The following is a 15349-nucleotide window of genomic DNA, read 5'->3' as shown; positions in this document are numbered from 1 at the left end:
TTTGATGGATATATGTGTAAATAGTGGGATGAAGCAAGTAGGAACTTTTGCAACATGGTATTATGAGATTGGTGACAGGGGTGAGCGGCAATCGGCGATCGGCGATCGCCGATTGCCGATAAGAAAAATAGAACTCGGCGATCGGCGATCGCCGATCGCCGAAAGGAAAAAACGGGTCGGCGATCGGCGATCGCCGATGAAATTTTATAGTCCAAGATAGACCCCTCTGAAGAAGGAAAAAGGTATATTTTCGGACTATTTTTCACTACTTTTCGAATTTTAAGGTATCAAGGAGTGCTTTTCGTTGCCTAATATTCCTGTTTTTATAAAAATTATTTGAAAGAGCTCTTAAAATTAGGATTTTAAAATTGAAAAAAATTAGACGCACACTGATCGGCAATCGGCAATCGGCGATCGCCGATTTTTTTTTTGGCAATTTGTGATCGCCGATCGCCGAAAAAAAAAAAGTTTCCGCGATCGGCAATCGCCGATCGCCGATTTTTTTGGGCGGCTGCTCAGCCCTGATTGGTGATGAATCTGAAATCTCATAAAATCAGTTTCAGTTTCATCCCTGCAGAAACATCCCTACCTTTTAGGCGACCGGAACGTGTGCCCACCTTCCAAATTAATTCATACATACCTGTAATCTGCAGAGTTTCGACGTTATTTTAGGTAATTGTACAAGGTCGAAGCTGTTTTAATTTCATGCCTTTTTGGCTTTCAAAAAATGGAAACTTCAGCTACACCGTATTGTCAATCCCTTTAAACTACAATTATTTTGTCGGCATTTTGACATTCTCTATATCAACTATACCATAAATCATTGTTCCCACTGTCTCGAAATCTGACATAAATTTCAAATGTTGTTCAGTATTGTCTATCGAATTTGGAATTCCACCAAAAAACTACCTATCACTCCGAATTAAATCAAATGAAACATTGTCACGTTCCGTTTGGGTTCTTATCGTTTCTCCAAATATAACCTTTCTCTCGGGACAGCTAGTGTAAATTTTTATTTTTTTTTGTTTGGCTGAGGTTGTTTCTGCTGGAATGTCAAAGAAAAACCGACCATATGACCCGTGGTAGATGATAAATAACACTCGATTTTCGCCCTTTTTTGTAAGGTTTTGTGGTTTTACTGACCGTGTCATGTCATGAGACTCACGAGTCAGATGTAGAAAGACACTTTTTTTATCATCGAAAAGAACTCCCTGGTAGAAAGGTAGCAGTACAGCTAGACAAATAATTCGATCCCCCTAACTGAATGAAATGTTTGAAATTGAGAAAGATGAAAGGTGACGACATAAAGAGATGTTCATGATGATGACGGTCATGACATAATTTCACAACTTTCCAAAAAAAAACCACAATTGAACAATCTAAACGGATTAACGGTTTTCCCTTTTTTCACCAAGTTTGCTTGACAATGGCAAACACACATTTACCATTAAAAGCACATACAGCATATTTTTTGAAAAAAGATGAAGCCAGCCTACCTACGTGCCTACTGTACAGCTTAAGATTATGGGGTTCTTGATTTTCCTTACTTTCCTTACTTACTCGGCATTCAAAGGCAACTTCCTGCCACACTTTGGCAGCTTATTTAGTGCCACTAAAATAAGTTGCCGAATTGCTGGCAGGAAGTTGCCGAGTTGTTGGCAGGAAGTTGTCACGTAGTGGCAGCAAGTGGGAAAAAACGCTCAGCAACATCTAAATGTTGGCAGGAATGTGCAAAAGTTTGGCAGGAAGTTGCAAGTAATCAAAGTTTGGCAGAAAGTTGCCATAAAATGGCAGAAAGTTGCCTCTGAATGCCGAGGAGCGTTTTTTCCCACTTGCTGCCACTACGCGGCAACTTCCTGCCAACAACTCGGCAACTTCCTGCCAGCAATTCGGCAACTTATTTTAGTGGCACTAAATAAGTTGCCAAAGTGTGGCAGGAAGTTACTTATAAGTGTAATTTAAAACTTTAACAATGTTTAGTAGGCACGTGCCAGGTAGGTATGTTTATGTACCTACAAGATGACCTGGCCTAGTAGGCTAAACAATTCGGACAAACAAACGCACAGACAGACTTTCGTTTAACCATACCTAAATGGATGATCCCTCATAAGTATCTGCAGGTGACAAGTAAATATAGACACTAACGCACACACATACATGTATATAAATAAAAGTAAATTTGATTTTTGAACAATTTAGATCTGTTTCCCTCCAAAGTGAACATCATCTGTGTGGGTTAAAGGTGTGTGATTGGAAAGTTTTGGGAGATTCAGGATGATGATTGTGCAAATATTTAGCCAAAGGTCATGAGTTTTGAACCAGAGAAGCAGGAAGAAAAACTGGAGGCTCCTGCTCTGTACTCGGACGATTGTTGTAGTTGCACCAAGACACATTTATAGAATATGGTATAGTTCTTTGAATTGTGAATTTTGAACATTAAAATAATATTTGAAAGAAATTAGTGCGCAGGTGTTGGAGAGAAAAAGGTTATAATATATTGAAAGGCAAATATGGAAAAGAGCAGGTGCCAAGTAAGGAATCGAAGTAAGAATGATGTTTCGGGAAGTTGGTTGGGAGCGGGTGTTCAGGGTAGATAGAAGTATCTAAGGCCTGGGTAGGCGCAAAAAGGCCTACCAGACTGACAGAGGCATGGTATAGCTGAAGACTCTTGATCCATCACGATTAAAATCGAGAAATGAATAACATTGCGGTAAAATGGATCCCTTGAACAAGATTCACAACATGTTGTGTTCTCTTAAACTCAAGAAAAGACTTTTCATGTATTCAGATCTGTACGAAATTCAAGAACAGTTTGTATTTTTAGCTCTTTACTCCCCTCCACATCCTTCTCACGAACTCTCCTGTCATATTACTTTGTGAAACTTTCTTTCAAATTTCAAGAAAAAAGTGGCTCTTCTCTCATGTCGTCCTCCTCATTTTCACTTTAAGCTTTTTTTTTCTCCCATTTCATTACCACCACATGTTCATCATCATCACCCACTCTTCTCATCTTTGGCCCGCTTCAAACCAAGCACATCTTGAAATCCGAGGCGTCGAAACAACGATGTAAACTAAACTATTTCATGAGAATGTTTCCGCCTTTTTTCACCCATTTCATGCTGCAAACTTTTTTTTTCTAAAAACGAAACATGTGGTGTGTTCAGTTCTGTCATAACCCCCATTGAAAAGTGAAATCAGAGAGAAAATGGATAAGAGAAGATAGGAAGTGTTCAGGTTGTCCTGTGGAATGCATACAGAAATTTATAAATAAATACTGGCACAGTCACATGACAGATGGGTAAATAGTTAGTATAAGTTAAGTCTCGCGGGTTCTTGATCAAATGAGTATCATTTGATTTGATGATCCAACATTATGAATCAATTTTTCCGAAAGTCCTACCGTATTCGCTCACTATTTCATGAAAGCAAAACCCAAGAAAAGTCATGGAAGACAAAAGTAAGTCTGAAGTAAAACTTTCTTTAAACCTTCTAATATTGACAGTGCAACTTTATCAAGTTCTAATTACATTTACCTTCATTTTATTTGTATTAGTGTTCAATTGTTAGAGGGGAGAGCTCCTGACTGACGAAAGGTCAACATTAGAGTAGTGGCGGCCGATGGGTGGGCGCCTATAGGAGCATCTGATAATTGTTTGTACGGACCGTCGATTGTGTAACTTCGGATCATACGACGTGTGTGTGACTCCCTCCTGCAAAAGTTCGGAATGTAAAAATTAATAGGCAAAAAACCACATGAGCATGTGATTTGGCATCCAATTTTATTGACATCAGGAGGGGGAAGACCACGAACCTCTTATCACCCCGGAAGCCAGCACCAGCTGATTGCGTCGTGTAAACATTCAAAATTTGAAAATGACACATCAAAATACGAGTGCATTCGATTCAAACAATACATAGATCAATAGACATTTCCCTTGTTCAAGATCATGTAACATATATAATCCTTTCCGTTGAGAGCCCCGTTCTTCAGGAAACACCGGAAATACATGATTTACATGAAGGGGGATTTAGACTTGCCAGCAGGAAATGCGGATAAAAAATTGGGGATAAACGATGCCACGGCATAAAAAATTGAGGAGACATTGTATACCTAGATTTTGAATTGAATTCTTCTATATCCAGATATCCAGACCTAATTCACGATGAGCTTCTTTTCATGAGTAGCTCTCTCTAATTTTGTGCACTAACTCTCATTCTTTTTGAAGAAAATTCAGATTTCATTGTTACACCATTATGCAAATCAAGTGTACATTCAAATCAGAAATTTCATAGTTTCCCCTTCTTTTCTCTCTATCATACGAACGACTAACAAATGTTCCGGAATATTTTGCAACGAATATTTTCTTCTTCAAATTCTAGAGTTCTTATGGTGAGTCTGACGTGCGTCACTTGGACACCTGAAAAATCAGCAGGCTCTCTTACCAAATCTCCAAATCTGGTGGGTTGCATTGCACTCTTTCTGTTTGCCGCACATCGGCTTCCCCCGGGCTTCACCTCCTTTCTCTTCTATCTCTCTGTATCTCTACCCATATCAGTTTCGTCTAGCTGTATCTTGTTGTCTCACACTATTTCCCGAATTGCCAGCCGTTTTTTTGCAGACGGCACACGCGTGCGCGGCGCCCCGTGTTTCTTTTTTTGTGCCCCCAGTTCATTTGGCAGAAACGAATGGAACGACAAATGAAGAGAGGGGAAGATAGAGGCGTCCTCAGGCAGCAGCGCGGTGCGCGTGCAGATCAGTCAATACTCGTACACCTGTATGCGTCTCTTTGGCGCGGCGCCTCAAAACCTCTCAAACCCTTCCGAACCTACGCCACGCCCATCCTAGGCCACTCCCATCATCACAATGTTGAAATAGTGCTGGCTCGAGAGAGACGAGTAGAGAACGAGAGTGCCTCCTTCGTTGAGATTGGCCTGGTGTGCACTTTCAGACTCATTCCGACACACTCCAAGCCTGCAAAGAGGTGTGTGTCTTGTATTTCCCTGCTATTTTCTACAACCTCTTCTCATTTCGTTGACTTTTTGTGCTAATCATGGCCGATTCGTCATCATTCTTCTCATCGGCCTTCAGCTCAGCGAAGAATCTTATTCCGTTCGCTAAGAACACAGAGGATAAGCCTGTCGATGCCGACACTGCTTCCGATGCTAAGGATGCCAAAGATTCAGCTATTCAAGAAGCCGTTCAAAATGCTTCAGCTGCTATCAATGACGTCTTCACCGATGCTGTTGATAAGCTGGAAGAGGTGAAGGATACCGTAGTTGAGCAATTTTCCAACGGTGATGAGAAGAAGGAAGAAGCTGTTGTTGAAGAGAAGTTTGATTCTGTTCATGTTGGAGTTGATGGAGAGACTGCTGTACAGGAAGCTAAAGAAGAAGTCAAGGAGGCTCAAGTTGTTGTCAAGGGTGTTTTGGCTGATGGAACTCAGATTGTCGAAGGTGTTACTGATGTCGCTGGTGAGTCGGATTTATTGAATATTCCAAATTCTGATCCTATTACTGTTTCAGAAGCTCCAGTAGCTGATGAAAAAAAGGAAGAGACTGTAGCAGCTCCTCTTGATTCTGCAGCTCCAGTTGAAGAACATAAGGAGGAATCTCACTCTTCTGAGCACACTGAAGCACCAGCTCACACTGAAGATTCAATTGTTCAAGCTGACCCAGAAGCTCGTATCGTTTTCCAAGGAGTTCTTGCAGATGGCACTCAAATTATTGAAGCTGTCTCGGCCAACCCACCTTGTATTCAAGAAGAATCTGCTCCAGCTGCAGCTGTATCTGAAGAGGTTGGCGAAGCTGTACATGTTGTTCCAGTTGATCAAGCACCAGAAGCACCCACATCGGAAGCACAGGACGCTGCTCCAATCGAGGAACATGTTGAAGTTGTGCACGTGGCTGAAAATGCATCAACACCAGCTGCTACGGATGCTCACGAGGAGACAAAATCAGCTGAGGAGCAAACACCAGTTGTTGATGCTTCTCCAGCTCAGGAGATAGTGAAGGTTGAGGAGCATGAACACAAGGAAGAAGCTGCTCCAGATGAGTCAGCTCCAGAAGCCGCTCATGATTCACATGTCGAGGAGACCGCCGCTCAAGTCGTCGATGAAGTCATCGAGGCTGTTCATGTTTCTGCTAATGAATCGGCTCCAGAAGAGCATAAAGAAGAAGTAGCCGCTGCAGCTACTTCTGAAGATCAGAAAGAACCAGCTCCAGCCTCCGACGAACATACTTCTGAATCAGCAGTAGAAGGAGCCATTGAATCCGTCCACATTGCATTGACCGAATCTGCTCCAGTTGCATCCGATGAAAACACAACTGAAGCTGCACCGGGAACTGTTGAAGAGCACAAGAACGAGGTTCATGATCCAGTTGATGGAGCTTCATCCGATGCTCCAGCTGAGGACCACAGAGAGGCTGCTGCATCATCTGAGTCTGTAGAGGAACCAATCACAGCTGTCCATGTAGAAGCAACTGAATCTGCTGCTCCAGCTGACAAAGTTCATGAAGAAACCAAAATTGATTCTGCTGCTGAGACTCATGCCGATGCTCCAGTTGTTGACGCTTCTCCAGCAGAAGATCAAGCTTCGGAAGTTACTGAAGCTCCTCATGTAGAATCAGCTAAGTCTGCACCAGCAACATCCGAAGATCACAAGGAAGATGTCGCACAAGCCACGTCTGAACAAGTTGAAACTCAAGCTCCAGCCGATGAACACAAAGATGACGCATCCCCTGCTGAGCCAACAACAGTGCAAGATGTTATTGAAGCCATTCCCATTGTCTCTACAGAATCGACACCTGCGGAACATTCCGCCCCAGCCGAATCAGCTCCTGCTCTAGCTGAAGAACACAAGGATGAAGCAGCTCCATCTGAGCCAGTTCAGGATGTTCCAGTTGAAGAGGTCATTGAAGCTGTTCACATTGCTCCAGCAGAATCAGCACCGGCTTCAGTTGAAGAAGCCGCACCATCAGAATCGACTCAAGCTCCAGTTGAAGAACACAAGGACGCTACCACAGCAGCCGATTCATCTCACGAAGAGCCAAAAGCCGAATCTGATGCTCCAGCTGCAGAGTCTGTAGAAACTGCTCCAGTCGAGGAACATAAAGATGAAGCATCACCAACGGCGCTAGAATCAGTTGAAGATGTTATTGAAGCTGTTCACGTAGCCTCTACAGAATCAGCACCAGCTCCAGTTGAAGATGCCGCATCAGCTGACTCGACTCAAGCTCCAGTTGAAGAACAAAAGGATACTGCCGCAGCAGCTGAACCATCTCACGAGGAAGCACAAGCAGATCATGCTGCATCCGTTGAAGATGTTATTGAAGCTGTTCATATCGCTTCAAATGAATCAGCACCAACAACAGAAGCAGCTCCATCTGAATCTATACAAGCTGAAGATCATAAAGACGAAGCTGCTTCCACAGCCGAACCAGCCCACGAAGAATCCGTTACAGTAGTTGAGGCATCACATAAGGAACCACAAGCAGAGTCTGCCGCACCAGTTGAAGAAAATATTGAATCCGTTCACGTAGCCTCCGAAGAATCTGCACCAGCCCCATCCGGAGATGCCGCCCCATCAGAATCAGCACCAGTATCAGAAAATCCAGTAGAAGAAGTTGCCGTAGCTTATCACGTTGAATCAATTGAATCCGTCCCAACCGACGCCCAATCAGTAGAAGAACCAGTTGTTCAACAACACGTAGGAACAGTAGAAGCTGCACCAGAAGCAGCAGTCGACGAGGAATCATTCGACGTCGTGCATGTTCACAGTGACGCCGCACATCCCGAGACGGCTACACCAGAATCTGGAAGCGAGGAGACATTCGAAAAAGTCGAGCATTCACAAGTGCAAGAGGCACCTTCTTCTGAAGAGCATAACTCTTCAGAGCCTGAAATTGTGGAAGACGTTGTCGAGAAGCAAATCGTCGCCGCAGTTGCTTCAGCTCCAGTAAGTTGTTTTTTCCCATTTTTGACTATTGAATCTATTTGAACTTACCGAACTTTTCTTCTTCCATTAAAAAAAGTTTATCTCTCATTACTTTTCTATTTTTTCTTTTTTCGAAACCCGCTTCCTCCATCTGTCATTAGTTTAGCTTTGAAGTGTTGTGTATGTGTTTGCAGCTTTCAAACACTGAAAACACCTGACTTTTTCAAAATTTCACTCAACCTGCTGCCCTCTTGACATCCTTGACATCACATAGTTATGAGTGGGAGGAACAGCTTTCTTGCATCATCTATCATAAGAGTTCAGGGGTCATTGTTTCATACATCGAACATCATCACTTCAGATGAATCACACACAAACTACCAATTTGTCGCCCTTTTACGAAATTTGTCGGTTGATTCAATTTCACTCGAAACTATAGGTAATTGTAGAGGCGAATTTAGTGAAAGAGGGTGGGAAGGCTTGAAACCGGTCCAAATTTCACCTGCATACATATAGTGTGCGAGAGGGCTTCGGTTGCGGGCACGTCAAAAATCTGTTTACTTTTTTCAAAAAATTGCCTCGGACTTTGCAGAGTTCAAATGCATAACCTGAAGTTTTTTAGGATTTTAATGTTGCATCCAACTTTAAAGCTTAAAAGCTTAACTTTAAAATTTTAAAAGACCATAAGTCAGTTCATTTTAAAGATATCAATAAAAGACTAATTACAAAACGATAGAAAAAGAAATAAAAAATATTTTGCCAGTTGACTATTTTTGAAAAAAAAAAATTGGAACAACAGGCTGCAATAAACTATTCTGTAGAGTTCCTCCCTGGTTTGATACTTGATATTTTAAGGCTATATGTTGGCCATCTTACTTTTTCCGATAAATTTTCAGATTTCTAGATCGATCAGAATTGTATCGTTGTTGTTTTTTAGATGAAATTGTTTTGTTTTTCTGTCGCTTTTACTCTCTTTCTCTCAAATAACAACATAGGCTATTCTTCGCGGTGTGAAAAGAACCGAATGATGTTGGCACGCCCAAAGCCGATATCATTCACGCGTATGGGTATCTGCCATCATCTCTCTCCCTCTCAAACAATTCTCGTTTCAATTGACAAATCGAAAAGATACAGTTTATTGTCTTTTTTCGGAAATTGAACCTAGTTTTGCGTAGAAATGTGTAATAGTGTAGTAGGATTGCTGTGTCTAGTTCATGTGTTTCAGTAAATTTAATAATAAAATTGAAAATTTCGAACAACAAAAGACACATCAAAAATGAGTCACTTTTTGTTTTTTTCCCACATTTGATGTCTGCCTGCTATCTCTTTTCCTATCCAAGTGATAAAAATTCGAAAGATACACAATTTTTCTTTCAATCTTTTTCGTCTCCTTCGGAATTTTCTCTACGGTTAAAAAGCGGAAAACGATGGGTCCCATTCTCCATTTCCATTTCAATTTCCTGTGTTCTTTTTTCTGCCAATTCCATTCCATTTTCGTTCGAAATTTGAAGAATGGATTCAATTGAACTGAAGAAAAACGATGAAGAGAATGGGCGAAAAAAGCTAATTTAGTTTTGCAAACTTTTCTTTTCCAATTTTTCAATTCACTTCCAAATATTTCTACTGTATCTGACTTGACTTTAATCCATAATTTTTTATAATTTCAGGAAACTCAACCGGAAGAATCACCGAAAAAACCAAGAAAACTTGCTGAAATGGCCCATGAGTCCGCATTCGTAAGTTTTATTTTTTAGATCTGATCTTTTTCTTCTTCTTTTTTCATTCTATCTGTCAACACTTTTGCCCAATTTATCTCAATTTTTAATTGGCTTTCTTTTCCTTTTTTATCTCAAGTCATAAAAAAACGGGCGGGATACAAATTCGTGTTTGTTAGTTGTTGCGAAGACGACGACAAATATTTTTCCTGTCAAGGTCAATATCACCTTGATAAACATTTTTGGGTGATGTTGATCGTGAAAACCCAGAATTTCGTGAAAAAATGACGGATTGAAAACGTAAATTGATAGTGATAAATTGAGTAACAAGGACGAATTTCAGCCAGTTCCATACCGTAGCAAGCTCGTCGAGCCATTTGAGCCAGGACAGACACTTATTGTGAAGGGAAAGACTGGAGAGGATTCCATCCGGTAAGTATGAAGAACCATCTTATTTATTCACAATAAAAAAATATATGTGAACTGATAAAATATTCAGCTTCACCGTCAACCTTCACACCAACACCGCCGATTTCTCCGGAAACGACGTTCCACTCCACGTTTCCGTTCGTTTCGACGAAGGAAAACTTGTCTTCAACACCTTCTCCAAGGGAGAATGGGGCAAAGAAGAGCGCAAATCGAACCCATACAAGAAGGGAGACGACATTGACATCCGCATCCGCGCCCATGACTCCAAGTTCCAGATCTTTGTTGATCAGAAGGAGGTGAAGGAGTACGAGCATCGTGTGCCACTCTCCTCCATCACACACTTCACTATCGACGGAGATGTTCTTGTCAACTACATTCACTGGGGAGGAAAGTACTATGTAAGTAAAAATAGATGAATTATACTCAGTAACTCATACTAAACTAATTTCAGCCAGTTCCATATGAGAGTGGGCTCGCCGGAGAGGGACTTGCCCCAGGCAAGACTCTTACTGTCTTTGGAATTCCAGAGAAGAAGGCCAAGAGATTCCACATCAATCTTCTCAAGAAGAACGGAGATATTGCTCTTCATCTTAACGCTCGTTTCGATGAGAAGGTATATCAATGATTTGAAGATCCGTGTAATACTCTAAAATTTCAGCACGTCGTTCGCAACTCGTTGATCAACTCCGCTTGGGGAAATGAGGAGCGTGAAGGAAAAATGCCATTTGAGAAGGCTGTTGGATTTGATTTGGAGATCCATAACGAGCCATACGCATTCGCTGTAAGTTATTTTTCAAATTAGATGTAGACACCAAAAAGTTGTTCTTTTCCATATTATCCAATATTCCAGGTCACCGTGAACGGAGAACGTTTCGCATCGTATGCTCACCGTCTCAGTCCTGATGAGGTCAATGGACTCCAAATCGGAGGAGACGTTGAGATCACCGGAATCCAACTCGCCTAAATGTTGCCCATTTTATTCTGCTCCAAGCCTCCCAAAAATTCGTTCCCCCAACCGCTCTTTCTCTGCAGTAGCTCTCCCCTTCAACTTTAAAAGAAAAATACTTTCGCTTTTGCGCGCAACTTTCAAAAAAAAAAGAACATGAATTGTAAATTTCAAAAAATTTTCAAATGTCAACTAGTCACCACCCTAATCACTGTTGCTTCTTTGTGAAATTCTAAATTTCGCTTGATTGTAAATCTTAAACTTATAAATACACACTGCAGAATAAAATCATCCGAAAACCACAATCACGTTTAGAATTCATCCAATAATGTTCAGGGAATATGATAAATATGGCTTATACGGAACCGCACGAGCTGATCCGGTCACCGTCTCGTTGGAACCCTAAAAAGTTTCCGCGAACGGATTATAACCTACGATTTCAAAGAGAGATCACAAAAAATATACAAACTGATATTTTTATTCATAAACATAAATGGGCCCTTCCATCTCCTTGTCCTGATCCGAACATCTACGCTACTCTCACTTCTCCCTGAAACCAAAATATTTCCAATTTGAAAAGTTGCTCATTTCCTACCTTCACATCCATTGCACCAGATGTTGTCACAGTGACATCAGCATTTTCATTAATCTGAGCTTGGACAGTCTTCTTTTGGTGTTTCTTCTATAATAAAACTTTGTTATAATTATCCAGAATTAAGAATTACCGAAATAAAACGTTTTCCTTTGGCTCCATGCGACAATTTATGAGCAGAATTATCATTCGAACTGGTAATATTGCAACTGGACCTGCAAAAAACTTGCTCCCGGTGAGGCTCGAACTCACGACCTTCAGAATATGAGACTGACGCGCTCTCATAGTGTCTAGAGTAGAGTACTTACAATTTGGTCTTCTTCAATTTTCCCAGAGCCCGTGCCACCGCTTCTTCTTCTGTCTTCCTAAAGTTCATCTTAACCATCACTAGTGGTGTGAAGTGCCATGAGCCACAAATGCACATTGCACAGTTGATAATGGAAGTGAAGACGATGATGGAGTCGTAGAACAAGCTCAAAAGGCCATACTCGGAATATTTGGTGAATGTGCTCTTAAAGTGACGACGGAATCCTGGATCCAGATGCTGGTTTGCAATTTGGAAAAGTTTCAGCGAAGCAGCAGCGAAGTAGAGAAGAGTGAGGAATACCAGAAGTGCTGAAAACGAAATAAAATAAGAAAATAGTAGTTGTATATCTGATAGGTAACTTACCACATTTTTTGGTAAAAATCGAAAAATAGACCAAGGAAATCACCAGGAACATCACACAAGTAGTAATCATAAATGAAATATGCACCAAACTATCAGCCATGTGAGCATAAGCTTCCGATAGGTAAATATACCATCCGACAGTTGTACACCATTGGAATGTCTATAAAATAGTTGTTGTTCAACTTCAATCAAGAGATTACTTACTGCGAGAATTGCAGTGGCAGAAACCACATTCAAATAGTGACGACGACGTTCGATGAGCTCACGGATTTCAGTTGCATCTTCCGGATATTCTTTTAGATCGCTTAAAATGTTTATGAATATTACCAACTATGGATGGTAACAGCTCTAAATGAAACCAACCTCATTTCGTTTCGAAAGTCAATCGTTTCACTGTCTCAATGTTAAAGTTGAAATAAACTTTTTTTTAATGAAACTTATGAGTACGTGGAATTCGATTTGTTCTTTTGTGGAAAAATTTGTGAAAGTTCACGTCACACCTGAAACCGATAACAATTTTTCAACGAAGTTTATGGGATGAAAAAATAGAAAAAAGTTATCATTTCTTTGACGAAAGTGCAGCCAACTCATCTTGCGTCCAGACTCTGGGAGAAGGATTTGCGATCCAATTACTACTTGTTTTGGTAAAACTATTACGGTCGACATGCTGACCATAAGATCCGACTTCATGAATATCCAAAACTGGAGTTACACAGCATTCTTGGCCTGAAGAAATGCGATGTTCAAAATTAGATTAGACCATATATTTGGTTTTGTTTGCTTTGCCCTGGTATTTCAATAAAGTGAAAATCGACTATGAGTTTCTACTACCTTTAAAAATGTTTGCCCATTTATCACGAGTTTTTTGTAGAAATCTGCTCTCCAAATCTTCTGTAATTTTACCGGGATTTACGAACAAGTCACGTCCATCTACATTCAATAATTTGAACAAATTTTGATAGAACTTCGGCTCAACTGCTCCAACTGCTACAAACTTGTCATCTTTCGTTTTATATGTCCTGAAAAGTATCTTCAATATTAATCATAATTCAGCTTTTTAGGCAGACCTGTAAATCGGACATTCACCACTAAATAATGCATATTTGTCAGTGAACAGGTTCGGTTGGTCATAGTAATGCTGTACAAACGAAGACAAATAAGCAACACCTTCGGTCATCGAGCAGTCTAACAAGCATCCTTTGCCTCCTGAATGAGAATAGTTTTAGAATAGTCTGCAAGTTAATTTTTTGGTTAGCTCTTAAACTAATAGTGAATACAATGGAAATTTAAGTTAAAAACACTATTTGAAAACAGAACGTACCATTATGAGATCTTGCATAAATTGCTGACAGAATTCCAAATGCGGCTGACAAACCACCGCCAGCAAAATCAGCCAGCATATTTGCAGGAGGCCATGGCCGTGTTGCATTGACTCCAGAGAACGTTGGAAGCATACCTGTAAAGTTTTCAACATGAGAATTGCCCTTATAACAGCCCTTGGGATAACTGACCACTCAATGCCACATAATTGATATCATGTCCAGTTTCTTGGCTCATTCTCCCTGTTTGACCGTAACCACTTATTTTACAGATAATTAACCCCTTATTATTATTCCACAACGTTGATGGATCCAAACCCATTTTCTCTAGAGTTCCCGGTCTGTAGGGATCCAGCAACACATCACTTGTTTGGCACAGATCTCGAACCTAAAACTTAAGTTTTTGTGAACATAGCGTTGGATTTTTGAGTACCTTTTTAATATCTTCTGGGTTTTTCAAATCGAGCTGCTTCATTGTTTTTCCACGATTCAGACGTTGTTCAATTGCCGGATTTTTCTGAAAGTTAACTGCATTATTAGTACGCCAACAACTAATAAAATTTATATATCGTACTTTATCGATAACAGTCACATCGGCTCCAAAATCTGCAAGCATCATGCCACAATGAGGGACTGGAGCAAGGCCGGCAATTTCGACAACTTTTATTCCGGATAGAAAACGATACATTTCGATTTTCCTCAAAATTTTGGTTATGAGATTTATGAGATTTTAAGAAATGTGAAACAAAAAAGTGAGGAGCGTGTTATAAAAAATAAATTTTTTATGAAATTTTTTATTTATTTACGCTCGCGAGGAGACGTGGAAAAAGTTGAAGAAAAAAGAAAAATGTACACATACAATAGATCATAAATACAATACACTGAATAAGAGGGATAGAAACAAGAAGAATAAATAGGAACGAAAGTTTGTTAACAGGACAGTTAGGTCAGGAGGGAGGAAATAATGTTATGTGGTAGTTCATGTTGCAATCATCAGTTGTCAGACATCTCGTTATTCAAGATCTGATATATGTTTTAGAAACTTGGGGTTACTCAGCGTACGGTTTAGAATAAAATGCTTTCTAGTTTTGGTTTTACATCTGCTCCATGAGACTTTCTTTTTGGAACGAGTTCGTGTGTTTTCAGAATATGTAAAAAATTGAGAAACGTTGAGATCTAGTTTACCATTAATCATCTTCATTGAAGATCTACTGTACATTTTTCAAATTAAAAGTCGTATATTTAGTTACTCAGCAAGTCGCCGCGTACATTAAGATAAAATCGAGGAATTTACAACGAAACTGTGAGTTTAAAAAGGAAAGGCGACCAATATACGAGAAGCATACGGCAAATTTAGGAGAAACTCATCAAATCACCGCCTACATTCCTCGTAGCTTCGTCATTCATTCCTCATATATTGGCGAGTATACGACATAATTGTTTAAATTCGTTCTGATAGCACCTATCATCTTCAGAATATGGAAGCCAACAGATTTGTGCGAAACATTTTTTTTACACTTTTTCAGAATTGTATTTTTCTCCAGGATGTGTCAAAATTTCTTTAAGGAACTGTAGATAGACAAATAGAAAAATGCTTGTACTTTCTAAAAATAATTTCAAGTCGGATTGAAAATTTCAAACAAAAAAATTTCAATCAACAAAAATTGGGAGAACTGTTATGTTGTACCTGTCATAACTCAGCATCCGTTGAGTTTCAGAAGTAAAATGCTAATGAATTATAATT

General features: G+C 40.1%; 3 protein-coding genes, 2 non-coding genes and 1 pseudogene across 7 annotated transcripts; 2 read left to right on the top strand and 4 right to left on the bottom strand.

The window, feature by feature from the left end:
* Positions 1–4751: 4751 nt before the first annotated feature.
* On the top strand, positions 4752–11327 carry lec-2. 2 transcript variants are annotated; one of them, NM_001393173.1, is made up of 8 exons: positions 4752–5472; positions 5524–7955; positions 9602–9670; positions 9993–10081; positions 10149–10476; positions 10530–10691; positions 10737–10859; positions 10929–11327. In NM_001393173.1, exons 1-8 carry the CDS (start codon positions 5052–5054, stop codon positions 11040–11042), a joined length of 3738 nt encoding a protein of 1245 aa, NP_001379091.1. In that variant the 5' UTR covers positions 4752–5051; the 3' UTR covers positions 11043–11327. The 2 variants fall into 2 exon arrangements, with proteins under 2 accessions (NP_001379091.1, NP_001379290.1); NM_001393174.1 differs by lacking the exons at positions 4752–5472; positions 5524–7955.
* Positions 11328–11484: 157 nt separating this feature from the next.
* On the bottom strand, positions 11485–12718 carry ZK892.5 (uncharacterized protein). Its single transcript, NM_063763.8, has 7 exons — positions 12650–12718; positions 12491–12590; positions 12287–12446; positions 11925–12231; positions 11750–11831; positions 11620–11706; positions 11485–11574 (listed from the first exon to the last, which is right to left on the bottom strand). Exons 1-7 carry the CDS (start codon positions 12652–12654, stop codon positions 11554–11556), a joined length of 762 nt encoding a protein of 253 aa, NP_496164.3. The 5' UTR covers positions 12655–12718; the 3' UTR covers positions 11485–11553.
* Positions 11836–11896, bottom strand: F52H3.10. Its single transcript, NR_051565.1, has one exon. It is a non-coding gene; the product is annotated as an Unclassified non-coding RNA F52H3.10 (non-coding RNA).
* On the top strand, positions 11836–11896 carry F52H3.9. Its single transcript, NR_051566.1, has one exon. It is a non-coding gene; the product is annotated as an Unclassified non-coding RNA F52H3.9 (non-coding RNA).
* Positions 12719–12796: 78 nt separating the features above from the next.
* ZK892.4 (CaiB/baiF CoA-transferase family protein ZK892.4) lies at positions 12797–14369 on the bottom strand. Its single transcript, NM_063762.5, has 7 exons — positions 14180–14369; positions 14039–14122; positions 13798–13993; positions 13608–13742; positions 13354–13492; positions 13118–13305; positions 12797–13012 (listed from the first exon to the last, which is right to left on the bottom strand). Exons 1-7 carry the CDS (start codon positions 14291–14293, stop codon positions 12846–12848), a joined length of 1023 nt encoding a protein of 340 aa, NP_496163.2. The 5' UTR covers positions 14294–14369; the 3' UTR covers positions 12797–12845.
* A 30-nt stretch (positions 14370–14399) lies between these two features.
* ZK892.8 lies at positions 14400–14824 on the bottom strand (annotated as a pseudogene). The gene has a single exon. A coding segment is annotated over exon 1 (425 nt).
* Positions 14825–15349: the final 525 nt, after the last annotated feature.

Source organism: Caenorhabditis elegans, chromosome II (assembly GCF_000002985.6).
Source record: "Caenorhabditis elegans chromosome II".
NCBI lineage: Eukaryota > Metazoa > Nematoda > Chromadorea > Rhabditida > Rhabditidae > Caenorhabditis > Caenorhabditis elegans.
This window is presented reverse-complemented; position numbering and strand designations above follow the sequence as displayed.

Bases quoted from the DNA above. Each gene is read 5' to 3' on its own strand.
- lec-2 (NM_001393173.1), top strand. From the start codon at position 5,052: ATGGCCGATTCGTCATCATTCTTCTCATCGGCCTTCAGCTCAGCGAAG. The intron at 9,671-9,992 runs GTAAGTTTTATT...GACGAATTTCAG, and splicing joins TGGCCCATGAGTCCGCATTC to CCAGTTCCATACCGTAGCAA. The intron at 10,692-10,736 runs GTATATCAATGA...CTAAAATTTCAG, and splicing joins ACGCTCGTTTCGATGAGAAG to CACGTCGTTCGCAACTCGTT.
- ZK892.5 (NM_063763.8), bottom strand. The intron at 12,232-12,286 runs GTAAGTTACCTA...TTTCGTTTTCAG, and splicing joins GATTTTTACCAAAAAATGTG to CACTTCTGGTATTCCTCACT. The intron at 11,575-11,619 runs GTAGGAAATGAG...TTTTGGTTTCAG, and splicing joins CTGGTGCAATGGATGTGAAG to GGAGAAGTGAGAGTAGCGTA.
- ZK892.4 (NM_063762.5), bottom strand. From the start codon at position 14,293: ATGTATCGTTTTCTATCCGGAATAAAAGTTGTCGAAATTGCCGGCCTT. The intron at 13,306-13,353 runs GTCTGCCTAAAA...GATACTTTTCAG, and splicing joins GGTGAATGTCCGATTTACAG to GACATATAAAACGAAAGATG. The intron at 13,013-13,117 runs GTAGTAGAAACT...GCATTTCTTCAG, and splicing joins ATGGGCAAACATTTTTAAAG to GCCAAGAATGCTGTGTAACT.